Source organism: Mandrillus leucophaeus, unplaced genomic scaffold (genome assembly GCF_000951045.1).
Source record: "Mandrillus leucophaeus isolate KB7577 unplaced genomic scaffold, Mleu.le_1.0 Scaffold123, whole genome shotgun sequence".
Classification (NCBI taxonomy): Eukaryota; Metazoa; Chordata; class Mammalia; order Primates; family Cercopithecidae; genus Mandrillus; species Mandrillus leucophaeus.
This window is the reverse complement of record NW_012100654.1, coordinates 5269926-5296987: the sequence shown is the minus strand read 5'-3', so window position 1 is coordinate 5296987 and position 27062 is coordinate 5269926. Positions and strand designations below refer to the sequence as shown.

At 37.0% G+C, this 27062-nt stretch overlaps 2 protein-coding genes across 4 annotated transcripts in view; both read left to right on the top strand.

Annotated features, from left to right (window-relative positions):
• EAF2 (ELL associated factor 2) overlaps positions 1-8776 on the top strand; it is a 60334-nt gene extending 51558 nt beyond the window's left edge. Inside the window, exon 6 of one of the 2 annotated variants that reach the window (XM_011971592.1) lies at positions 8594-8776. In XM_011971592.1, coding sequence (XP_011826982.1) covers positions 8594-8640 — 47 coding nt within the window. In that variant the 3' untranslated portion in view covers positions 8641-8776. The remainder of the gene's footprint in view (positions 1-8593) is intronic. The other variant, XM_011971593.1, reaches the window with a different exon arrangement.
• An 8420-nt stretch (positions 8777-17196) lies between these two features.
• The window catches only part of SLC15A2 (solute carrier family 15 (oligopeptide transporter), member 2), a 52466-nt gene continuing 42600 nt past the window's right edge, over positions 17197-27062 (top strand). For both annotated transcript variants that reach the window (XM_011971589.1, XM_011971588.1), the window contains exons 1-3: positions 17197-17684; positions 19533-19620; positions 20810-20951. In XM_011971589.1, the coding sequence (XP_011826979.1) occupies positions 17580-17684; positions 19533-19620; positions 20810-20951 (335 nt within the window). In that variant the 5' untranslated portion in view covers positions 17197-17579. The remainder of the gene's footprint in view (positions 17685-19532; positions 19621-20809; positions 20952-27062) is intronic.

Genomic DNA, 27062 nt, shown 5'->3' with positions numbered 1-27062 from the left:
GTGTACTACAGCCTTGAACTCTCGGGCTCAAGTGATTCTCCTGCCTCAGCTTCCCCAGTACCTAGTACTGCAGGCATATGCCACTGTGTCCAGCTCATTATAGGGAAATTTATAACTTCAAAATTTTATTTTAAAAAAATTGAAGATAAATGAGTGAAAGGTTCACTTTGAGGAACTAGAAGGATAATAACATCTTAAAGCAGAGAAACAAAATAATATAGATGAATAGAAGTTAATGTAATAGATAATGAGGAAACATTAGAAAATCAACAAAACTAAAAATTTGTTTCTTTGAAAACTAACAAAATAGACCAATAGAATAGACCAATCTTTAACAAGGGCTGAGAAGAAAAATAGAAAAATCACAAATAGGCAATATTAAGGAAGAAAATTAAGTTAAAATTATAACTATATTTTTAAAAATTATTGATATACAATAAACATATTTATGACTTACACGTGATATTTTGATACCAGCATACAATGTGTAGTGATCAAATCTGGGTAATTAGGATATACATTACCTCAAACATTTGTCCTTTTTGGGGGGTTAAGAACATTTCAAATCTTCTCTTCTAGCTATTTTGAAATATACAATAAATTGTTGTTAACTGTAGTTACCCTACTGTGCTATTGAACACTAGAACTTAGTAACTTTATTTAGTTATTTAATTATTTAACTGTATTTTTGTACCCATTAACCAACCTCTCTTTATCCCTGTTTTCACCTTTCCAAGCCTCTGGTAACCATCATTCTACTCTCCATCTCCATGAGATAGACTTTATTAATTCTCACATGTGAGTGAAACCATATGATATTTTTCTTTCTGTGCCTGGCTTATTTCACTTAACATAATGACCTCCAGTTCCATCCACATTGCTGCCAGTGACAAGATTCCATTCCTTTTTATGTCTGAATAGTATTTTACTATGTATATTAATTATTTATTCATCCATTAATGGATACTTAGGTTGATTCCATATATTGGCTCTTGTGAATAATGCTGCAATGAACATAGGCATGCAGATATCACTTTGATATACTGAGTTCCTTTCTTTTGGATATATACCTAGCGGTGAGATTGCTGGAGCATATAGTAGATCTATATAGTTTTTTGAGGAACCTCCATACTGTTCTCCATAGTGCCTGTACTAATTTACATTCCCACAAGCATTCCCTTTGTGTCCTTGCCAGCATGTTATTTTTTGTCTTTTCAATAATAGCCATTTTAAGTGGGATGAGATGATGTCTCATTAAGCTTTTGATATGCATTTCCCTAATTATTAGTGATGATGACCATTTTTTCATACACCTGTGGGCATTTTTAAAATTATTGATTTTAAATGTCTTCTTTTGAGAAAAATCTATTCAGATTATTTGCCCATTTTTAAACGGTATTATATGGGGGTTCTTTGGCCATTAAGTTGTTTGAATTTTTATATATTCTGGTTTTTAATCCCTTGTTGGATGGATACTTTGCAAATATCTTCTCCCATTCTGTAGATTGTCTCTTTACTCCATTGACTGTTTTTTTTGCTGTGCAGAAGCTTTTTAGTTTGATGTGATCCCATTTGTCTGCTTTTACTTTTGTTGTCAGTGTTTTCAGGTCTTATATACAAAAAAATCGTGGCCCAGATGAATCTCTTAGAATGTTTCCCCAATGTTTTCTTCTAGTAGTTTCACAGTTTCAGGCCCTAGAATTGAATCTTTAATCTGTTTTGATTTTATTTTTGTTTATAGTGAGAGATGGGGGTCTAGTTCCTTTTTTCTTTTCTTTTCCTTCCTTCTTTCTTTCTTTCTTTTTTTTTTTTTTTTAAGGATATCCAGTTTTCCCAGCACCATTTATTGAAGAAACTGTTCTTTTCTCCATGGAATGTTCTTGGTGCCTTTGTGAAAAATCAGTTGACTATAAATATGTGGATTTATTTCTGGGTTCTCTATTCTGTTCCATTGGTCTATGTGTCTATTTTTATGCCAATACCATGCTGTTTTCTTAGGTAATGTGGTACCTCCAGCTTTGTTCTTTTTGTTCGGGGTTGCTTTGGCTATCTGGCATCATCTGTGGTTCCATATGAAGCTTATTTATTTATTTATTTTTTATATCTGTGAAGAATGTCTTTGGTATTTTGATAGGTATTGCATTGGATCTGTAGATTGCTTTTGGTAGTATCGTTATTTTCACATTATAATTCTTTCAGTCTATGAACATGGCATGTCTTTCCATTTTTTGTGACCACTTCCATTTCTTTCATCAGTGTTGTATAGTCTTCCTTGTGAAGCTCTTTCACCTTCTTGGTTAAATTTATTCCTAGGTTTTTGTTTTGTTTTGTTTTGTTTTGTTTTTTAATTAAAGACAGGGTCTTGCTCTGTTGCCCAGGCTGAAATGTAATGGCATGATTGTAGCCCACTGCAGCCTTGAACTCCTGGGCTCAAGCGATCTTCCCTCCTCAGGCCCCCAAGTTGCTGGGACTATATATATTCTGATTTTTAATCCCTTGTTGGACGGATACTTTTTTTTTTTTTTTTTTTGTAGAGACTGGGTCTCACTGTATTGTGCAAGCTGGTCTTGAACTCCTGGCCCCAGGTAGTCTCCTGCCTTGGCCTCCTAAAGCGCTGAGAATATAGGCATGAGCCACTGTCCTGGACCTTAGTGTTTTGGTGTGTGTGTGTGTGTGTGTGTGTGTGTGTGTGTGTAGCTATTATAAATGGGATTGCTTTCTTGATTTCTTTTTCTGCTAGTTTCTTGTTGGTTTATATAAATGCTACTAATTTTTGTATGTTGATTTTTGTATCTTGCAACTTTACTTAAATTGTTTATCAATCCCGAGTGTTTTTGCGGAGCTTTTAGGGTTTTCTCTTTATAAGATTTTGTCATCTGCACACAGGGACAGTTTGACTTCTTCCTTTGCAATTTGGATGCCCTTTATTTTTCTCTCTTGTTTCTTTGCTCTGGCTAGGACTTCCAGTACTGTGTTTAATAAGAGTGGTGAGAGTGAGCATCCTTATATTGTTCCAGCTCCTTGAAGAAAACCTTTTGGCTTTTCCCCATTTAGTATAATGTTAACTGTGGGTTTTTCTAATACGGCCTTTATTGTGTTGAGGTACACTCCTTCTAGATCTAGTTTGTTGAGGGTCTTTTATCATAAAGGGATGTTGAATTTTATCAAATCCTTTTTCCACATCTATTGAGATAATCATATGGTTTTTGTCCTTCATTCTGTTGGTGTGATGTTTCACATTTATTGATTTGGGTATGTTGAACCATTCTTACATCTCTGGGATAAATCCCACTTATCATGGTAAATGATCCTTTTTATGTGCCGTTGGATTTGGTTTGCTACTATTTGTTGAGGATTTTTGCGTGTGTTTTCATCAGAGATACTGACCTATAGTTGTGTCCTTGTCTGGTTTCAGTATCAGGGTAATGCTGGCCTCATAGAATGAATTTGGAAGAATTCTCTCCTCTTCAGTTTTCTGGAAGAATTTGAGAAGAATTGGTATTTATTCTTTAAATGTTTGGTAGAATTCAGTATAGAAGCCATCAGGTCCTGACCTTTTTTTTTGACAGGAGACTTTTTATTACTGATTCAGTCTTATTACTTGTACTTGATCTGTTCAGGTTTTCTTTTTTTTTTCTTGGTTCAATCTTTGTAGGTGGTATATGTCCAGGAATTTATCAGTTATCATTAGGTTTTCCAATTTGTTATTTTTAAAAATTATTGTTTATTTTATTTTATTTTTTATTTTTTGGAGACAGAGTCTTACTCTGTTGCCCAGGCTGGAATCCAGTGGTATGATCTTGGCTCACTGCAAACTCTGCCTCCCGGGTTCAAGTAATTCTTCTGCCTCAGCCTCCCAAGTAGCTGGGACTACAGGTGTATGCCACCACAACCAGCTAATTTTTTTGTATTTTAGTAGAGATGGAGTTTCATTGTGTTGCCCAGGCTGGTCTCAAACTCCTGAGCTCAGGCAATCCACCCGCCTCAGCCTCCCAAAGTGCTAGGATTGCAGGTGTGAGCCAATGCACCCAACCTTAATTATAATTTTATTTAAACATTTATTCCAGTAAATTTGGCATAGGAATGGATGGTTTTGTAGAAAAAGTATAATTTACCAAGTCACAATAAAATAAGGGTCATCACAGAAATGTAAGAAATGTTAAACATATGAAATGGGATCAATCTAATTCACCACATTAACAGATTATAGAAGTAAACCCATATGACCATTTCAACAAATGAATAACTTGACAAAATTCGATATTTATTAATTTGAAAATACGTACTTGAGGCTGGGCATGGTAGTTCACACTTGTAATCCCAGTACTTTGGGAGGACGAGGCAGGCGGGTCACTTGAGGCCAGGAGTTCGAGACCAGCCTGGCCAACATGGTGAAACCCTGTCTCTACTAAAAATGTAAAAATTAGCCAGGCATGCTGGTGCACACCAATAATCCCAGCTACTCAGGAGGCTGAGTCATGAGAATTGCTCAAATCCAGGAGGTGGAGGTTACAGTGAGCTGAGATCATGTCACTGCACTCCAGCCTGAGTGACAGAGCGAAACTCTGTCTCAAAATAAATAAATAAATTAATTAATTAATTAAAATAAATAAAAACATTTACCAAAGGATGAATATAATAGGATTTTCTTAGCTTTACAAAAGTTAATTACCAAAAAACAGAACTCCTATAAACATCACACTAATAGAGACTTTAGAAGCATTCCTGTTAAATTCAGGAACAAGACAAAGGGGACAAATGTTATTTCTGTTGAGCACTCGATTGAATTTGCTAGCAAATGCAATAAAACAAGTAAAAGAAATATGATATAAGAATTGAAAACAAGAAATAAAATACTCTTAATTTGTAGGAATGTAAATTATCTACATAGGAAATCCAAAAGAATCAACAAACAATAGAACTAATAAAATAATTTGGAAAGATTACTAGATGCAAAAGATATATGCAAAAGTAAAGTCTATAGTGTTTTTGTCTATCGGTAATAACCACTTGGGAGGTTTTTTTTTTTTTTTAAAGTAAAAATAGTGAAATTTCTTTTCCTGATGTATCTAAACTAGGAGTTTCCTAATGAAATAAACCATCTCTGACCATTACTGCAGTCATCCCATTGCTCAGCTTTATGAGAGACCCAACACCCCCTTTTGTAACAGATTTTTTAAAATTCTCCTTTACTATTTTGAAATAAATTTCATCACTTAATATAATCTGTGTGCATACTTCTTTGAAAAGCATTAATTTAATTTAATATAAAGGCAAATAAAAACAAATTTTTAGTAATATGTATTCCAACTTTGTAAATGTTAAAGAATAGCTGTATCAGAAGATATAATGAAGTAACCATGTTTTTGCAGTTACTTTTAATGCATAAGTTTGGATTTAAGAAAAACAAAACAACATTCAACTCATATTGTCAACAATTTTTCTTTTTATTTAACCTGTAGAAATAAGGACTAGAAAAGTATAGGCATATATATTTAAAAATTGCGTCTCCAGCTGCCTATACAGACAAGTGTTGTTGTGCTGTAATGCTGCTCTAAATACAATGAGCAGCATTGATGACACTAATGTGTTGCCCCAAACTATTTTTAAAAGAAAATTTTTGAAAAGTTCTTTAAAAATACAAAACAAAATCATCTTCAGTTTACATGATAGCTGCATACTTGTAAGTTTCAATTAAATATGTGCAAAGCAATACCTGGAATTTATGGAAATGTATTTCAGCTTTAGTTTTACGTTTATAAACATATCTTCCAAGTACATATTCCATCAGACTTTCAAAAGTTTCACAGAATATAGAAGAGTTCTTTATTGTGCAAGACTGGTTCGTCCATTGCAAGACATTTAGCATTCCTAAACTCCCCTCCCACTAAATGCTATTAGCAATCTACAGCCATCAGGACAAGTAACCCCTCATGTAAATTTCTGTACCATCCCCTGGGGGGCAGTACTACTCTCAGTGCTAACTATTAGTTTAAATGTCTGAATATATTTTTATGGGTAAACTCTCTTTTTCTGAGTCATAATTACAGCTATGATTGAAAACACATTTTCTTTACTAAGCAACTCATAATCAAAGGCTAATCTTATATCTTCAAAACTTGACTGAATATTTTATAACCTTGACAGTATAAAGTCTATAAAGGCAAAATAGAACTCTGAGTGCGTTTGGGTTTGTGTCACTTGAAAAACTCGTATTACAGGCATCATATGAAGTTGAACACTCTTATGTCATACAATAGTTGTGTAAGTGGAAACTGAATCCTTGAAAATGGGCCGGGTGAGGTGGCTCATGCCTGTAATCCCAGCACTTTGGGAGGCCGAGGCAGGTGATTCACCTGAGGTCAGGAGTTCGAGACCACCCTGGCCAACATGGTGAAACCCTGACTCTACTAAAAATACAAAAAAATTAGCCAGGCATGGTGGCGCATGCCTGTACTCTTAGCTACTCGGGAGGCTAAGGCAGGAGAATTGCTTGAACCCGGGAGGCAGAGGTTGCAGTGGGCCGAGATCACGCCACTGCACTCCAGCCTGGGTGACAGAGTGAGACTCCACATCAAAAAGTTAAAAAGAAAAGAAAGTGATGAGATGGTCATGAGAACCAGATGCACAGAAGAAGCTTTAGCAGATTTTATTTATTTATTTATTTATTTATTTATTTATTTATTTACTTATTTTGAGATGGAGTTTCACTCTGTCGCCAGGCTGGAGTGCAGTGGCGAGATCTTGGCTTACTGCAACCTCCGTCTCCCAGATTCAAGTGATTCTCCTGCCTCAGCCTCCTGAGTAGCTAGGACTACAGGCATGCGCCACCATGCCCAGCTAATTTTGTATTTTTAGTAGAGATGGGGTTTCACCATGTTGGCCAGGATGGTCTCGATCTCTTGACCTCATGATCCGCCTGCCTTGGCCTCCCAAAGTGCTGGAATTACAGGCGTGAGCCACCGTGCGCCCGGTCTAGCAGATTTCTTTATCAAATGATGTTATCAGTTCTGGAGTTCATGCAAAAGACTGAGACATCTTATAACTTATACGTGGCCTAAAAACTATTCTTCTTAAATTAGGTATTGATTTCAAAACATGCCAGCTTTTTTGATTATGGATTAGTTAAAAAATACAAGAATTTTTTTAACCACTGTAATTTACTACCTAAGTGATTTCATTCAGTTCCTTTGCTTCAGATAAACCTGTATGATCAATGACTCTCAAATCTTTATTTCCAGCTCCAGCCTCTACCTTTAGCTCCAGACTTGTATATCCAAGTGCCAGTACCAAATATATTTGGGTATTTACTAGGTATCTCAGATTTACCACATGAAGATTGAACTTGTGATTTTTCTTCTATAACCATGTTCCTCTGGTGTTTCTCATCTCAGTAAATGATAACTCAGTAAATGATTTATCCAGTTGTTCAGAACAGAAACCTTGGAGTCATTCTTCACTTCTTTCTCTTGTACCCTAAATTCAATGTTTTAATTAGTCCTATAAACTCTATCTTCAAAGTATATTATGAGTCTGACCACTTAGGGGTACCTCCCCTGGACTACCTGAGTCAAAGCCAACGTTATTTCTTACATGAGAGACTGCATTAGACTTACAACTGCTCTCTTGTTTCTGTGTTTCTTCCACACCATTATGGCATATTTACTGATCTACAACTGGTTTTAAGTTAGTTGCCTGCTTAAAATTCTCTCATGAATTCTCATTACATTTTCAAACAAAATCCAAAGTTTTTACCATGACCTTCTGGATATGTTTCTGACCTCATTTACTGCTGTTATCTTCCTTATTCATTCCAATCCACCCACAGTGGCCTTCTTGCAAGTCAGAGAATGCAACAAGTATGCTCCTGCCTTGGGGCATTTGCACTTCTCTTCTTTTAGCCTGGTCACTTCACCTCCACGCTCTCCATTTTTTATGACTTTCTTCCTATATTTGAATCTCTGTTCAAATGTCAGCCCTCAAAAAGACCTTCAAAACTACCCTATCTAAAATAGCACCTGCCACTGCAATCTCCGTACCCATTTTCATTTTTCCGTAATACTCATCCCTACTTGGCATTATGTTAAATATTTGTTTATTTGTTTACTGTCTGTCTCCCCCACTGGACTGTAAGCTCCATGACAGTAAGTACATAGATGAATTACAAAAGGAATCAATAGTGAGTTATGCTTGACATATATTATTTAATGATTTTGACTCCATTTTAAGTAAAAAAAAAAAAATTTCCACTCTTCAAAATGATGTAGTCTGATCTTCTGAACTATGCTTTTCTCATTTCCTGATTTAATTAAATCAGTGATATAAAAAAAAGAGTGATGGGGATAAGTAAAAGAAGACTAAAATAGATGCCAGGAAATACTAAAACTGTGCTGAAGTTTGGTGGTATATTTTTTCTTTACACGCAGTATTAATTATTTGAGTTACTAATTGTGTCACTGAATTACAGAATAAGCAAAATGCTAGCTAAACAGAATCATGCTTGGGGGCTATATTTTGTGTAAAATTTATGTTATGCAAAAATAAATATTAAATATTTAATTACTGCAGTTTTGTTATTTCTTTTTCATTTTAGGAAATGATTTGCAGCTGAGTGAATCAGGAAGTGACAGTGATGACTGAAGAAATATTTAGCTATAAATAAAAATTTATACAGCATGTATAATTTATTTTGTATTAACAATAAAAATTCCTAAGACTGAGGGAAATGTCTTAACTTTTGATGAGAAAAGAAATTAAATTTGATTCAGAAATTTCAGTTGATGTTATTTATTTATTTTTTAGACAATTTATTTATATATGTAAATATATATAAATATAAAGTTATACATATATAAAATTATATATTATATAATTTATTTATATAAAGTATATATGTATGTTTATATATACATATATAATTTTATATATGTATAACTTTATATTTTACAGCAGTTTTAGGTTCATAGCAAAGTTGAAGTTTTAGGTTCATAGCAAAGTTGCGAAGGTCTTATTTCTTCTCTCCCCATTATCAATATCCCACACCAGAGTGGCACATTTGTTAAAATAGATGAACCTACATTGATAGATCATTATTACACAGTCTATAGTTTACATTAGGGTTTAGTCTTGATGTTGTACATTCTATGGATTTTTGACAAATGTGTATCCATCATTTTGGTAACATTCAGAATAGTATCACTGACCTAAAAATCCTGCGCTCTGCCTATTCATTCATCCTTTCCCTCTAACCCCCAGCAACTACTAATCTTGTTGTCTCCATAGTTTTGCGTTTTCCAGAATGTCATATAGTTGGAATCATACAGAATATAGCCTTTTCAGATTAGTTTCTTTCACTTAATGATATGCATTTAAGTTTCCTCCATGTCTTTCATGGTTTGATAGCCCAGTTTTTTTTTTAAGTTTGAATCCTCTTCTATTGTCTGAATGTATCACAGTTTATTTATCAACTCAACTACTGAAGGACATCTTGGTTGCTTCCAAGTTTCGTCGATTATGAAAAAATTTTAAATTCAACTTCTTACCTCTGGAATTTGTGTAGTTTTTGTTTTTTAATTTGTAAGTTTTTATTTTAACCTTGCTTTCTCCTTTTCTTTTTCTAGCCCAACTTTAGTTAATCTGTCTTCATTTTTATTTCTATTTTATTTATCAATACTTAGCCAAGAACTATAACTATGTTACTTATTACTTAACTCATAATTAATAAGCAAGCTCATAATTCAAAGTAGCTAGTAAAATGCTTATTTTAATATAGTAATTATAATAGTTTTTACTGAAAGTTGTTATGCTGAGTTTTCTTTTTGGTGTTAACACTACCAAAAATGAGTACATGGTGATACGAGCTGATCAAGCTGGCTATATAACATGCATTATGTTTTCAAACTTCCAGCAAGTTAAACAGTACATCTTCAGTACATCATTTCCCCTCCTTATTATTTCCCTCATAAGTGAAACATTCTTAAAGACCTTTTTTTATGGATTGAATACCTAGTATATCATTCTTTATACCACTCAAGGGTATGTATAAGTACCTCAAAGAGAGAGGAATGAAATATAATATCTCCTGTGCTTTTGTATCTCCTTATTTGATGTGTTTTCGATACCAAAATGTAGGGAGCTAGTGGATTAGATAAGTTCTCAGATAAAAGGTTCTCTGCCAGAAACAGCTGATGACCCTGACATGATTCTAAACATATACACTTTTGGTTTGATCTGTACTGAATGGTTTGATTAAACTGATGGTAATATAAGCATGCAAGCAGAAAAAGTAAGTTGGCTACAAAAGAACAAAAATCAAAGGACTTTGAATTATTCTATAAGACTAAACTCTAAAGGTAATAAAGCTGCATCTGTGGAAGGGTATTAATGTGACCTATGAATTAGGTATTCATCAGATATCATCTATAGTTTGGTAAGAAGGTATTCTTAGACATATAAGAATCCAGGAGTTCTATTATTCATATACCATTCCTATAATAATTATTGTAGTAATTTTCTAAGTTATTAAGAGATGACTCAAAATTAAGAACTCAAGAATGGAAAAAAGTATAATAAAAATATATTATAAAAAGATTGATAACTATCTAATATTTTCGGGACCAGTACCTTCTTTGTCTCCTGAAGGAAACTCACTCAATTTGAAGGGGTAGTTGACACTCATGCCCAGAAACATTTTAAGTGAAAGTGACTTCTGGGATGCTGACTAGGGAGAGAAGGCCAAGAGCTTATTGGTCCTACTGCCCTGAGGCTGCAATCCTAGTTGGGGCAATCATGTTTCAGGCTGAGGCTGGATACATGTGCGGCAGAAATCAGTGAAGGCCTAAGCTATTCACACACTCCTGACCAACCCTGAGGCTTGTGCATAGTATACACAAAAGGGCCTGGTGAAAAATAGAACTTGAGAAGACTTGAGAATAACATGTTCTTTGAATGTATTGCCTTACACATACAGATCCATTAGCAAAAGACACAGTCTTATTGGCTCAAAGTGGTTTGGACATGATATCTGTCCAGTCGTTGGCTATTCAGAGTACCATTTTGTAGAACAGTGACCTTAACGGAGGAAGGTTTGACAGGGAGGCAGAAGGGAGGCAGGGGTATTATCTCTGAAGTACTTTCAGCACTGAAGTGCTAGAAATTTTTTTTAACATTATCTAGGTAGTGCTTGTGTGAGTTACACACATATAAAAATTAACAGAGCTGTACACTTAAGATTTGTGCATTTTACTTTGTTACATTTAATTTTAAAAGTCCGTAAATAAAATCAATAGGAAAAATACTGCAATATAGAGGATGGCAGAACATTAATATCAATAATGTTTAAATTGATGTTACAAATTTACAAGAAGGGGACAAACAACTCTAGAAAAATGGGCAAAGAAAATGAATAGGCAGTTCCAAAAATTATAAAAGCATGTATTTTGGCTCGGCAGTCTCACTTCTGGAAATTTATCCTACAGATATATTTAACTTCTGTGCAATGTTATTATTGCAGTATTACTTATGATAGAAAAAGACTATGAACACTGAAAATTTGAGACAGGTCTCAGTTAATTTATTTATTTATTTATGTATTTATTTGAGACGGAGTTTCGCTCTTGTTGCCCAGGCTGGAATGCAAAGGTGGGGCCTCGGCTCACTGCAAGCTCCACCTCCCGAGTTCAAGCTATTCTCCTGCCTCAGCCTCCAGAGTAGCTGGGATTACAGGCGCTGGCCACCACGCCTGACTAGTTTTCGTATTTTTAGTAGAGATGGGGTTTCACCATGTTGGTCAAGTTGGTCTCAAACTGCTGACCTCGAGTGATCCTCCCGCCTCAGCCTCCCAAAGCACTGGGATTACAGGTCCGGCAATCTCAGTTAATTTGGAAAGTTTATTTTAACAAGACTGAGGACTAGCCGGTGACCCAGCCTCAGGAAGTTCTGACGACTTGGGCCCAAGGTGGTTGGGGCATAGCTTGGTTTTTTACATTTTAGGGAGATATGAGACACCAATCAATATATGTAAGAAATACATTAGTTCCGTCCAGAAAGGTGGAGACAACTCGAAGCAAAGGCCCCCACTGGGCGCTTCCAGGTCACAGAAAGGTGAGACAGATGGTTGCATTCGAGTTTCTGGTAAGTCTTTCCAAAGGAGGCAATCAGAATCTGCATCATCTGTCTCTGTGAGCAGAGGGATGACTGAATAGACTGGGAGGCAGATTTGCCCTGAGTGATTCCCAGCTTGAAGAGGCCCAAGATATTTTCCTTTCCCAAGACTAAACCTGAGTATGCATCAACATAGGACTAGCTAAATGAACTGTATTTACCTCCATACAGTTGATAACCTGTTCACAGATTTATTGGCTACTTGGGTATTCTTTTTGTAAAATATCTGTTCAAATCTTTTTTTTTTTTTCTTTTGAGAAAGAGTCTTGCTCTATCGCCCAGGCTGGAGTGCAGTGGCGCGATCTCAGCTCACTGTGACCTCCACCTCCCAGGTTCAAGCAATTATCTTGCCTCAGTCTCTCAAGTAGCTGGAATTACAGGCACCCGCCACCACACCCAGCTAATTTTTTGTATTTTTAGTGGAGATGGGGTTTCACCATGTTTGGCCACGCTGGTCTCAAACTCCTGCCTCAGGTGATCCACCCTTCTCAGCCTCCCAAACTGGTGAGATTACAGTTGTGAGCCACCATGTCGGCTGTTCAGATCTTTTGAATATTTTTCCATTTACTTATTAATCGTTTTGTTATTGCTTTCTGCAGTTACTTATATAATCTGGACACAAATCCTTTGACAGATACAGGTAACACAAATATTTTCTTCTTCTTTGTAAATTGTCTTTTGACAATTTGAACAACAAAAGTTCTTAATTTTAATATTGTCCAACATATCATTTTTTTTTCTTTTATGCCCCATATTTTATATCTTTTTTAAGAAATGCTGGCCAGGTGTTGTGGCTCACGTCTGTAATCCCAGCACTTTGGGAGGCCAAGGTAGGCGGATCATGAGGTCAGGAGTTCGAGACCAGCCTGACCAATGTGTTGAAACCCTGTCTCTACTAAAAATACAAAAATTAGCCGGGCATGGTGGTGCGTGCCTGTAATCTCAGCTACTCAGTGTCATGCGCGTCCGTGTGAAGAGACCACCAAACAGGCTTTGTGTGAGCAACATGGCTGTTTATTCACCTGGGTGCAGGCCGGCTGAGTCTGAAAAGAGAGTCAGCGAAGGGAGATAAGGGTGGGGCCGTTTTATAGGATTTGGGTAGGTAAAGGAAAATTCCGGTCAAAGGGGGGTTCTCTGGTGGGCAGGAGTGGGGGTCACAAGGTGCTCAGTGGGGGAGCTTTTTGAGCCAGGATGAGCCAGGCACAAGATAATGTCATCACTTAAGGCCAGGTCCAGCCATTTTCACTTCTTTTGTGGTGGAATGTCATCAGTTAAGGCGGGGCAGGGCATTTTCACTTTTGTGATTCTTCAGTTACTTCAGGCCATCTGGGCATATACAGGCAAGTCACAGGGGATGCAATGGCTTGACTTGGGCTCAGAGGCCTGACACTCAGGAGGCTAAGGCAGGAGAAAGAACCGCTTGAATCCGGGAGGTAAAGGTTGCAGTGAGATCGTGCCACTGCATTCCAGCCTGGGCGACAGAGCAGAGACTCCGTCTCAGGAAAAAAAAAAAAAAGAAAAGAAAAGAAAAGAAAAGAAAAAGAAACAAAAGAAATGCTGACTTACTCCACAGTCATAAAGATATTCTCTTATGTTTTCCTCTAAAGACTTTTTTTTTTACTTGAACATTTAGATAGGCAATCTATATAGAAATTATTTTTGTGTATGTTGTAAAATAAGGGTCAAAATAACTTGGGGGATGTGGATATTCAAATGGTGTTTATTTATTGAAATGATCCTCATATCCTACATTGTATTGCAGCATCATCTTTGTTATAAACATTATGTGTGTGAGTCATTTTCTGAACCCTGTGTTCGTTGGTTGCCCTATGTATCTGTGTCAATTCCACTCTGATATAACAACTATAGCTTTAAAATAGGTCTTAGATTGGGTAATTCAATCCTACACCGTTATTCTTTAAGATTGACTTTGCTATCCTTGGCTCTTTGCACTTCCAAGTTGACTTTAAAAAGTCAACTTGTCAATGTCTATACTCACAAAACCTGCTGGAATTTTGTTTTAGAACTGTAGAATGTTTTGAGAAATGTTGACATCTTTATAATATGAGCTTTCCAAATCATAAGCATGGTAAGTTTCCATTTATTTAGATCTTCTTCAATTTCTTTCAGTCAAATTTTATAATTTTTAATATTGAGTTCTAGATCTTTTGTTAGATTTATTCCTAAATCTATTTATATAAATAAATATATAAATATATTCCTTAAATTTCCCTTTTCTATTTCTTTGTGACTGATGTTTGATACAATTTATTTTTGTGTATTTTAATTTAGAGAACGTGTTAAATATATGTTCCCTTTTAATTTCATATTTTCCTCTTCTCTCTGACTATATTAGATTCTATTAACTTAGAGCAGCAGTCTACTTTTATGTATATATAACTGTAAAACTTTATCATATGTCATAATAAGTGTTTTCTGATGTCGTAATCACTAAGGACACAAATATTCTTTACTCATCACTGATACCTAGATTCTTTCACTTTTATTGTTGTTTGTCTCAGAATAGTTGGTGCACATTTCTGTCTGGGAGGTGCTTTCTCTTTTATCTTTTCCCTTTCTCCTTCTATCTGATGTTAGCAAAATAATAGGATATAAGAGCCATCTTACTATTACATAAATGGCTCAAGATTATGCCTTGGGAGCCTAGGATTCCAGTCCTTGCTTTGTCCCTTCTGAGTTCCTCTGAAATATCCTTCAGGCTAGAATAGGAGAGAATTTAAGACCAGTGTTTCCCAAATTCCTAGCATAAGAATTGCTAGAGATGCTCGTTGAAAACAAACATTCTTAGATCCCTACTGAGATCTACTGAATTAGAATTTCCAAGGGAAAATGATTCTTATCCTTAGGGAAGTTTCACTTACACAGGATGAGATTAAGATTCCTTCCATCTCTGATATTATCTGACTCTGTGAATACTATCATTGTATTGCCATAATCAAAAGAAGAATTTTCTCTAAACAAAGGAGTGTCAGAAAACCACTGTCAATACTCCAAAGTTTAGTATTTGGTGTACCTATGAGCACAAATAAATTGATACATTGCATACAGGTGCTATTCAATCTACTCTGCCAGATCAAGGAAAGCCAATGACATAAGAGGATCTTCAAGGCATCTGTGCCTTTGCTAGTTAACTTGACTAGTAACTTCTGACCATTTATTTTGCATCCAAAGTCATTAACCAAACCAAGTCAGAAATGGCAGTGCTCCTGAAAGAATAACTATAGCTTAATCATTAATGCCACAGTCAGAAATGAAGCTGGACTCTTCTTTGGGTAAAGGTTGGTGGGAGACAGTAGAAACGAGGAGTGTAATAGAAGCTGAGAAGATATGGTCAAAGTCTGAGTTAAAGTTTAGAGAGGAAAAGATAGAGTTTATCCTGGCCCTATTTGTCAATAAATTATTCAAATAGTTAATGTAAAAATTTTGTGAGGGATATAGTTATAGGTTTTCTGTCTTGTATTTTCAAATACAATAATTCATTCTGATGTTGCCTGACCTTGTTTATTTAGTCTTCAATTTTTCTTATTTCTTTTATAGCTCTCTAGTCTTTCTTTTCCCTTTTCGTTTGACAAATAACTAGAGGGGCACCATGCTCTTTTGTTATTCTTTTACTTCTTTGGCTTAACAAAAATAACACGGCATAAAATGAACCTAGCATTATCATGTTTGTTTTTGTTCCTCTTCTGATAAGGACTAAATATATAATTAAGGAAAATGGTGTTCACAACAGTACCTAGAAAATAACTGGTTCACAATTTTTGCTCAAATTAAATTTTATTTGTTAAATGAAAGAATAGATCAATCTTGAAGTGAGAAAATGAAAATGCAAGGAATGACTTTAGCAAAGAAGAAAAATGGTTCCCAAATGTACATCACCAATCCTTTTCTCTCATTTTCTTTAGCCCCGCCTCTTTAATTGCTTATAGGCTATTTCTAGCTGAAGTTTTATGATGCTGAAAACAAAGGTCACCTTCCTTTCTTTTCTTCTCTTTTCTTTTCTTGTCTTGTCTTCCTTCCTTCCTTCCTTCTTTTCTTTTCTTTCGAGTCTCACTCTGTCACCCAGGCTGGAGTGCGGTGGTGGGGTCTCGGCTCACTGCAACCTCTGCCTCCTGAGTTCAAGCGATTCTCCTGCCTCAGCCTCTGGAGTAGCTGGGACTACAAGCGTGTGCCACCACACCCAGCTAATTTTTGTATTTTTAGTAGAGATGGGGTTTCACTATGTTGGCCAGGCTAATCTTGAACTCATGACCTTGTGATCCACCCACCTCAGCCTCCCAAAGTGCTGGGATTACAGGTATGAGCCACCACACCCAGCCAAAACTCACCATCTTTCTTATCTCCCAAATTCAGTTTTATGATGGCTTTCCTTCTTCAATTCATTTTAATCCTCTGCATTCCTACATTCCATTTATGTAACCTCCATACCTGAATAATGACTGATACTAACTCCACTTTTTCCAGCTGTCATGGCATAGTGAAAATTACAGATCTGCCACTTACTGGACAGGTACTTTGAACAAATTCCTTAACCTCTGGGAACATTACTTTCTGTAAAATGGAGATAGTAATATGAATTAGGATAAATATACATGTTATATAGACATACAACATATATGTAATTCATATATATTAACCTTTCAATAGTAGATATTCAATAAATTACAGCTATTGTTACCCTGAAATCAGTTTTTCTTTCTTTTTTTTCTTTCTTCTTTTTTTTTTTCTTTCTTTTTTTTTTTTTTTTCTTTTTTTTGAAATGGAGTCTCACTCTTGTTGCCCAGACTGGAGTGCAATGGTGCAATCTCGGCTCACTGCAACCTCCGCCTCCTGGGTTCAAGTGATCCTCCGGCCTCAGCCTCCGGAGTAGCTGGGATTACAGGTGCCTGCCACCACACCCGGCTAATGGTTTTTTTGTATTTTTAGTAGAGACGGGGTTTCACCATATTGGCCAGGCTAGTCTTGAATTCCTGACCTAAAATGATCCGCCTGCCTGGGCCTTCCAAAGTGCTGGGATTACAGGCGTGAACCACCGCGCCCAACCTTGATATCAGTTTTTCAATCTGTGCTTGAGGTGTTGTGTTCTTAACTATCTTGTACTCCTTTGCAAAGATAATATTTCTTAAACATAGATTTTCTAATCAGTTCTCTAGCATTGTTTCATTCCATCTTTGGCATGTTTTCACTTTGCTGTGCTGTACTTTTACACATTCTTTTTAACTATAGCTTCCTGCTTTGCTCTGGATCAGGAAGCGATTGAAGCTGACACCCACAGAGTTAAACTCAGTTGCTGAAGCCACCAGCTCCCCCTCCCAGTCCTCCTTTTCAGAGTAGGCTGGCAGCTGTCCTAACTGCCTGCTAAAGCCAAATGCTTGAGGAGAGAGAGAAAGGAGCCAGCCATGAATTCTTTCCAGAAAAATGAGTCCAAGGAAACTCTTTTTTCACCTGTCTCCATTGAAGACGTACCACCTCGACCTCCCAGCCCTCCAAAGAAGCCATCTCCGGTGAGTCCTTAGATTCAATCCTGCCTCTGACAGGAATGGCCTCCCTCTTTTGGCTCTCTTCCTTGGGCTCCGGAGCTTCAAGCTGAGCTGTATTAGGGTATTAAAATGATTCTCTCTTGGATTTAGAATTCACCTGAAACCAAATCTAAACAGAAGCTTCCTTTACATAAGAAGACAAAGCAGCAGGAAGAGGTAGTCAAATTTCTTCAGTTGGGATCCAGGGACTTGATGAATTTCATTGCATATTCTGTTTCCCTGGGGGGAAAAAGCAATTTGAATGTCCAGGGAAACTTGGCAAGCATTCTTGTCTGGAGAACTATGTGTGATTGTTCTTTCTTTACCAATATAAAAACTCTGCTCTTAGTTCTCCCTATGTGCAGAGCCTTCTGTTGAACACTAATGGAAGTTTCAGAATAGATCCAATCTCTGTTACTATGTGTTCCCAGTTTATTGTGGGAGATAGGGCAGAAAAACAGAGAAGTAATAGCAATGTTTTGCATTTATAAACTTGCTAAAGCACTTCTAAACTCATCATCTCAGTCAATTCTTACATTAAAATTCTGTAAGTGGGGAGGATATAGTAATGATAGCCAAAATTTACTGAGTTCTTACTGTGGGCCAAAAGGTGATGTTATTCTCATTTCTTCAGAATAACAGAACAGAGGATTTGAGACAGGTGTAGTGACAATGCCAGTATCAGTATGTTAACATAGCCAGTGGCAGTGTTGCCTAACTAGTGACAGTGTGTCAGCTAAACTCCAGATTGCATAATTCTCAAGCTGTGAGCTGCAAAGGTAAGAAGCCCAGTTCACTGTATGTTTCAAACAAGTTATTTTAAAATGTTAAAATATATTAATATTTAGGAGAGTCGTTTATATATATCCCTAGGGTTAAAAGAATAATACATTACTTTATTATTTTGCCTATTTTTTTTAGTTAATGATATCTCTTCTGGTCCCAAAGAATTTAGGGCTACTTATGAAGATGTATATATTTCTCACGAAATGAGGCAATATAAATCTTATAAGATTTGACAGTACCGAGGACAGATACCTCTATGTCTCTTCTCATGTTAGTTGGTCTATTGTAATAGATAGGGAATTAAAATAAAACATAACATTCCTTATAGTCTGACTGATATATTACGTGAAAAAACATAATTCTTTTAATGTCCAGTAGGATTATCATGAAAATGTTATAGAATCTCTTTAGTAGGAAGAGTAGACATTTAATTTTACAGGATTTAAGAACTCTGCCTAAAGTCAAGATGATCAATTAGCTTACCCTTAGGAATCTCTGCCCTCCATGTTGGGCTCTGTGCCTGACTCCAGCAGCCTCTGAAGTAGAAGCTATCATATTGCCAGGATTCCTCCCAGCATGGCAAACAGAACAGCTGGGGACAAGAGGGGTCAGTCCCCAGAGTGGAGCTAAGCAGAGACTGACATCTGAATCTCACTGCTTGGATATCAGGTATTCCATAGGCTATCTCTTTATTCTGTTCCTAGGAAGTAAATATGACCATTCTTCTGCCCCAGAGCCCTAGACTTTTCATTTAGTAGTTGTGGGAAGATGAGCAGGTCCTGATGTCTAGGATAAAGGAATATTTGAGCAAGTCCATGTAAAATAAACAAGAAACAAAATAATATTCAGATTAGCTTCTATTATTTCTAAATCAGTAACGTAAGCACTTTTAGTGTTATAATAGGTGTGTCATGAAGACTAGAGACCATTGATCCATTACCTACCATGACAATTTGAAATAAATGAATTTTTCAGTTGTGAAGAAATCTAATTGTTGAAACAGGGGAAAACAGCTCATGCTTGAATCGTTGCTTTCTTGTTGAATAGAAAATCTGTGGCTCCAACTATCCACTGAGCATTGCCTTCATTGTGGTGAATGAATTCTGCGAGCGCTTTTCCTATTATGGAATGAAAGGTAATTTTGTGTCCAAGAGTCCTACCTACTGTCTCCCACTCACCCTCACCCCATGTTTGTGACAGCCTGGTCTCTTTATATGCACTTATTTCCCTAGTCCACTCTTTCTGCCTTGGTCCAAATCGATCCTTTACTTTGGCCAAGACTTCCAATAAATCTCTCATAGGATTTCACCTAATATATAGGCCAAGATCAGAAAGGCCTGAGAGAAACCAGAACACAGACTGTGAGAATGTAAGTGGGTAGAGCTGGACATGATGGCATGTGCCTGTAGCCCCAACTACTTGGGAGGCTGAAGCAGGAGGATTGCTTGGGCCCAGGAGTTCAAGGTTATCGGGCACCTGTAATTGTGCCAGTGAATGGCCACTGCACTCCAGCCTGGGCAACATAGCAAGAACCCATCTCTGAAAAAAAAAAAAAAAAGTGGGGAAGCTCTTATTATCTGAGTTACATTTTTCCATACCTGTTCCTCAGGTATGAGCTAACAGCTCTTGGCTAAGAGCTCATACCTGAGGAACAGGTATGAAGAATGGAATTCAGATGAGAGCTCTCATCATCTTGTTGCTGGGAAGGAGAGGAGAGCGAAGGGATGTTGGAAGCACCATGTTATGTTCATGGTTGGCCTAAATGATGCTAGAGGTGCACATAGACTGAAGGGAGGAGTATTATATTTGTATGTTCAACATAGTCCCATTCACTCCCACAACTCCCATGGGGCCCTGCTTCTACTGCCTGGCAGTCACTTCTCAGTCATGCCACTGATGGGAGTACTGAAGGCCAAAATCACCTTATAAAGACCAGAGATTAAATATTTTTTTTTTCCATAAATCGCTTTAGGCCGGGCGCGGTAGCTTACTCCTGTAATCCCAGCACTTTGGGAGGCCGAGGCAGGCGGATCACGAGGTCAGGAGATTGAAACCATCCTGGCTAACACGGTGAAACCCCGTCTCTATTAAAAAGAATACAAAAAACTAGCCGGGCGTTGTGGCGGGCGCCTGTAGTCCCAGCTACTCCGGAGGCTGAGGCAGGAGAATGGCATGAACCGGGGAGACAGAGCTTGCAGTGAGCCGAGATCGCGCCACTGCACTCCAGCCTGGGCGACAGAGCGAGATTCCATCTAAAAAAAAAAGTCACTTTAATGCATCTGTCTTGTTTTTTCTCCCCACACCCCTTTTTTTCCCCACTACAGCTGTGCTGATCCTGTATTTCCTGTATTTCCTGCACTGGAATGAAGATACCTCCACATCTATATACCATGCCTTCAGCAGCCTCTGTTATTTCACTCCCATCCTGGGAGCAGCCATTGCTGACTCATGGTTGGGAAAATTCAAGTAAGGAAATGGGAGGTCACATCCCTACAAGTTTCACAGATTGTGCAGAAGGCTATCACTTCTAACCTGTTGCTTCTGAGCAAGAACATACCTATGTCATGCATGAAAAATAAGAATCTCTGTACATCTGTGTAGTGCGGGAAATTAAAAAAAAAAAAAAAATCTCTATGGCAATAAGGAAAGGCTATTCTTTTCATTATCAGTTTTTCCAATGTGTTTACATCCTCTTCAGTTGCGGTATCTTTTGTTCCTTAAAACTAATTTAAACCTTCCATTCCATAGTTTAATATTAAATCTTCTTCTAATCTTGGTGGAGATAGAAAGTACTATCCACCAGCAAATTTCTAATTTTAGCTGGCTGCGGTGGCTCATGCGTGTAATCCCGGCACTTTGGGAGGCCGAGGCAGGCAGATTGCCTGAGGTCAGGAGTTTGAGACTAGCCTGGCTAACATGGTGAAACCCTGTCTCTACTAAAAAGACAAAAATTAGCCAGGCATGATGGAGGGCGCCTGTAATCCCAGCTACTTGGGAGACTGAGGCAGGAAAATTGCTTGAACCTGGGAAGCAGAGGTTGCAGCGAGCCAAGATCGCGCCACTGCACTCCAGCCTGGGCAACAGAAGAAGACTCTGTCTCAAAAAGAAAAAAAAAAAAATCGAATTTTAGATGCTTTTAATGTGGTTATTTGATACTTTCTCCCATCTCTTCTCCAGATTGAGTCATCCCATCTCCTTTAGGATCTTTATGAGTGTCTCTTTTCAGCTCTTTTGCCATCTATTTCTCTTCTTTAACATCTTTTTGTAGTTTCCTTCCTACGAATCTAATATTTTCATGAGTTAGACTATTGGTTCATTCAGTTCAGTATCTTTTAAGTCCCTGAACATAGCACCAAGAGATACAACATGGTATAATGTTATAGTTGTCCCCTATAACATTATCCTGATAAGCTAGAAATGGATTGTGGATATCCACTGCTCAATTATTTTCTATGGACCTGTCATTTGTCTAAAAGAGCATTTCTCAAAGGGCATTCTGTTCAAAACTATAAAATATAATGAGTTATGAGGGAAAATAAAGCTCTTGTGGTCAAACAAGTTTGGAAACTGTTAGGCTGAGCAAAGCTAAAAATGTTCCCTTACTGCATGACTTCTTATAGCCTTAAGTATGCTAATATGAACTATAAAATCTCTGCAGAAGGTGGTAGTATGTAGTGTTTCCCAAACTAATGTGACTATGGAATATTTTTTCTGGATATTTTGTAGACCTAGTGTTCCAAGGAATTCTCTTTAGTAAACAGTGGTTTATAGCTTACTTTGGCCTATATATGTTCATTATTCTAAAAGTGTTTAATCAGCACCTAATATATATCTATAGACGTAACACAGTACTGAACAGTTTCTTGACTTGGGAGAGGAATGGTGGGTGAGTAGCTGAGATCTACATTTGCTACATATGTAGTAGTAGTCACCAAAGTTATCTAGATATGAGATTGGCACTACTTGCAGAATAAAAAGTGCAATCCATAGTCTATTTATTCAGTTGTAGAAGAAAGATTCATATACATGACATACCACTTTTATTTATTTTAAAAATAATTTCCTTTAAGATTGAAGAAGCACAGTTACAGGATTTGATGAGCAATTGTTTCCTGGTTAATTCAGAGAAAATTTAAGAACCTCCACTTGTGCCCTCAAGTCAATCCTTCTTGATGTATTTATTATTGTTTTTAATTTATTTTTATTGGGGTATAACTTACATAAAGTACACAAATTCAGAAGCCTTAACTGTACCACCTTGATCAGTTTTTATATATGTATCACCATCACCTAGATCACTCTCCCTAGGGTCTCTGTACCCTCACTATTCCCCTCTCTCGCCTTCAAATTCTCCCAAAGAACTAGAGTCTTTTCCTGCAACCAGAAGCAGGTGCAAATCTCTAATAGTTTTAAATGAACAAAACTCATCTTGACTCTTCTTTTCCTATCATTTTTCTCTTATTACCATTAACCCCATGTTATAAAAATAATCCTCTGTGTGTGCTGCCTTTCTCACTCTTCATTATCACCTCTTATGGTAGAGTAATATAATGTAATGCAATATAATCCAATTCAATTTAACTTGATTTGACCCAATTTAATTCAATAAATGTTTATTGAGCACTTTCTATTTGTCCAAGGAACCATGGAGGATGAAGAGGTGAATTACACGTACTATCTAATTCATATTGTTCATATTCAAATAGCTTTAATACAGAGCATATTGTAGTACAATAAGGTATACTATAAATCATCTTTTTTCCTATTGAAATTACTCCCTAAGATCACTGGTAAGGATTTATTCATTAATAAATTCCAGTGGTCTTTTCTAAATTCTTACTCATTTTGAACTTGTTATTAACATTTCAGCCTGTTTATCATTTCTATGAAACTCCCTGGCCTTCTCTACAGTATATTTTTCTTACTCTCGTCCTCTTGTATCTTTTCTTATTTATCTGGCTTCTCTTTTGCCTCTTGTTTACTTCACTCTTTCCTGAGTATAAGCATTTTCCCAGGTTATAACTTTTACCCTCTTCTCTTTCTCTAGATTCTTCCTTAGCAAATTCTGTGGTGTTGATATTAGCTATATGCAGATGGCTCCTCAAATTCCAGTGAATTACATATTGGCATTCACCTCTTGGATTGTCCTAACTCCCCAGATCTGTTCTTTGTTCTGGCTTCCCTACATTCCTACATTCAATCAGTTATCAAATTCTACCAATTCTGTTTGCCACAATCTCTCTCACATTTATCCTTTTTTCAGCACAAAATCCACTGCATTAGTTGCCATCACCCAGTTTTGGTCTTCATTGTCTCAATGTCTTTAAATTGAGATATTAAAATGGACATCTAAAATGTTTTTACTGCTTCCGATCTCTTTTTCCTACAATTCAGCATATACACTACTGCCAAATTGATCTTCCTAAAAGAAATTCTGATCACATTACTACTCTGCTCAGCAATTTCTGGTGACTATTAAATCACTGTCTACTAATCTCACTCCAACTGACTTTTCTGTGCTTATTGTCATACTTATCTCCTTTCAAGAGTGGCCACTAGAGGAAAATTTAATACTAATATTTCTGTAATCATATCCAATGAGATCTCTTTTTCATGTCTGCTTGCATTGTTTCTGCTTCATGGAAACCCCTTCTTCTCCATCCTTTCATGTCCAAACCCTTTAAGGCTCACTCAAATACCACCTATGCTATGTAGTATTCTCTGCCCCCTCATCTTTTACTATAGCCAGAAGTAATCTAGTGTTTTTTGAATTCTTTGTTTTCTCACCCTTATATGACATTTACTAAACTCTATCTTATTATAGTTATTTAATTATTTATATATGAATCTGATATCTTCTTTCAAACACCTAAAGGACAAAGTCATTTATATATATTTTTCCCCACCCACCCCATTTATATATTATATAAACATATATAATGTGTATAATATGTAAGTATATAATATTTAAGTATATATATAATATATATATTTTTTGTCATTGAGACAAAGTCACACTCTGTCGCCCAGGCTGGAGTGCAGTGATGCAATCTCGGCTCACTGCAACCTCTGCCTCCCAGGTCCAGGCGATTCTCCTGCCTCAGCCTCCTGAGTAGCTGGGATTATATGCATGTGCCACCATGCCCGGCTAATTTTCGTATTTTCAATAGAGATGAGATTTCACCATGTTGGCTAGTCTGGTCTCGAACTCTTGACCTCAAGTGGTCCACCCACCTCCCTCTTCCAAATTGCTGGGATTACAAGTGTGAGCCACTGTGCCCAGCTGTGATTTATATTTTTATGCGAGAGCACGTAGAATAGTGCCTAGCACGTAGCAGGCCCACAGTAACTCTTTGAATTCATAAATTTATTCACCCTCTGACCCTCAAATGTAGCCACATACTGCAGGTAGATGTAGACAGGCATGAAGGTTACTTTTATTTTATTGTGGGTATTGTGGTTGCTTTTTATTTTTATTTTTTATTTATTTATTTTTTGAGAAAGAGTCTCACTCTGTCTCCCAGGCTGGAGTGCAGTAGCGCGTCCACTCACTGCAAGCTCTGCCTCTCGGATTCACACCATTCTCCTGCCTCAGCCTCCCAAGTAGCTGGGACTACAGGTGCTGGCCACCATGCCCGGCTAATTTTTTTGTATTTTCAGTAGAGACAGGGTTTCACCGAGTTAGCCAGGATGGTCTCGATCTCCTGACCTCGTGATCTGCCTGCCTCGACCTCCCAAAGTGCTGGGATTACAGGCGTGAGCCACTGCGCCCGGCCTGTGGTTGCTTTTTAAATAAGAAAACTTGGGGGTGATTGGTATCTCTTTCACAAAGGGAGTAGTTTGAGAAAACATGGATAACTTGTTCTCCTGTAGTCATATTTGTGTGTGTGTGCGTGTGCATGTGTGCATGTTAACATATACAAACAGATGATAACAGCAACAAAAGAGAGTAAGTACTTAAAACTACCCTTCCTTAAGTTGGAAAATCAGAAAAAAGACAAGACTCTTCCTTTACTATCTTCTCTAATTTGAACCTGTAGCCTATTTTCTTCATTTGCTAGAGGAAAATGGATAGATTTTTATTTCAAACCGTTAAGTTCTTCCCCACCTCTCATATGTTTCTCTGCCTGAGTATGTGTTTGTGTGTGTGTGTGTGTGTGTGTGTGTGTGTGTATGGTGTGTTTACTTTTATTCAGGTGTTACCTTGAGGGTGAAAAACCTTCTATAACATTAGAAAGATTGTTCAAACCCTGAAGTGCAATTTCCTGAATTTAGTAAACAACTTCTATTAAAAATCTTTCCTCTCTTTGCTATCCCAGAATAATAGATTTGTTAAGAGGAAATGGGCATCCAGAGTCCCTGACTCTTGTTTAAGGAACTCCCTATGCCAGGAAAGAAGTGATTCTTCCTTCAGAGCTACACACAGGAAAGACTAATCAATAGGTACACAGTGGGAAAACAAAAATTATTAGACATGCATATTGGTTTCTCAAGGATGCTATTTGTAGTGTCAAGTTGGTTTTAAGAAAGGAAAACACTTTTAGTCATAGTTCCTAGATTTTATATGCTATTACCCAGGCTCATCGGTTTTGATTTTTGACCTGGGCAATCACTTAGAACCACTCTCTTAAAGGTGTTTATCATGCTTTTATAAAAAATTTTAATTTAATTTCAATTTTTATTTTTTATTATACTTTAAGTTCTAGGGTACATGTGCACAACGTGCAGGTTTGTTACATAAGTATACATGTGCCATATTGGTTTGTTGCACCCACGAACTCACCACTTACATTAGTATTTCTCCTAATGCTATCCCTCCCCTGGCCCCCACACCCTACGACAAGCCCCCATGTGTGATGTTCCCCGCCCTGTGTCCAAGTGTTCTCATTATTCAGATCCCACCTATGAGTGAGAACATACGGTGTTTGGTTTTTTGTTCTTGTGATAGTTTGCTCAGAATGATGGTTTCCAGCTTCATCCATGTCCCTGCAAAGGACATGAACTCATCCTTTCTTATGGTTGCATAGTATTCCATGGTGTATATGTACCACATTTTCTTAATCCAGTCTATCATTGATGGACATTTGGGTTGGTTCCAAGTCTTTGCTATTGTGAATAGTGCTGCAATAAACATACATGTGCATGTGTCTTTATAGTAGCATGATTTATAATACTTTGGGTATATACCCGGTAATGGGATGACAGGGTCAAATGATATTTCTAGTTCTAGATCCCTGTTTTCCACAATAGTTGAATTGGTTTACACTCCCACCAACAGTGTAAAAGCATTCCTATTTTTGCACATCCTCTCCATCATCTGTTGTCTCCTGCCTTTTTAATGATTGCCATTCTAACTGGTGTGAGATAGTATCTCATTGTGGTTTCGATTTTCATTTCTCTGATGACCAGTGATGATGACCTTTTTTTCACGTGTCTGTCGGCTGCTGAAATGTCTTCTTTTGAGAAGTATCTGTTCATACACTTTGCCCACTTTTTCATGGTGTTGTTTGTTTTTTTTTCTTGTAAATTTGTTTAAGTTCTTTGTAGATTCTGGATATTAGCCCTTTGTCAGATGAG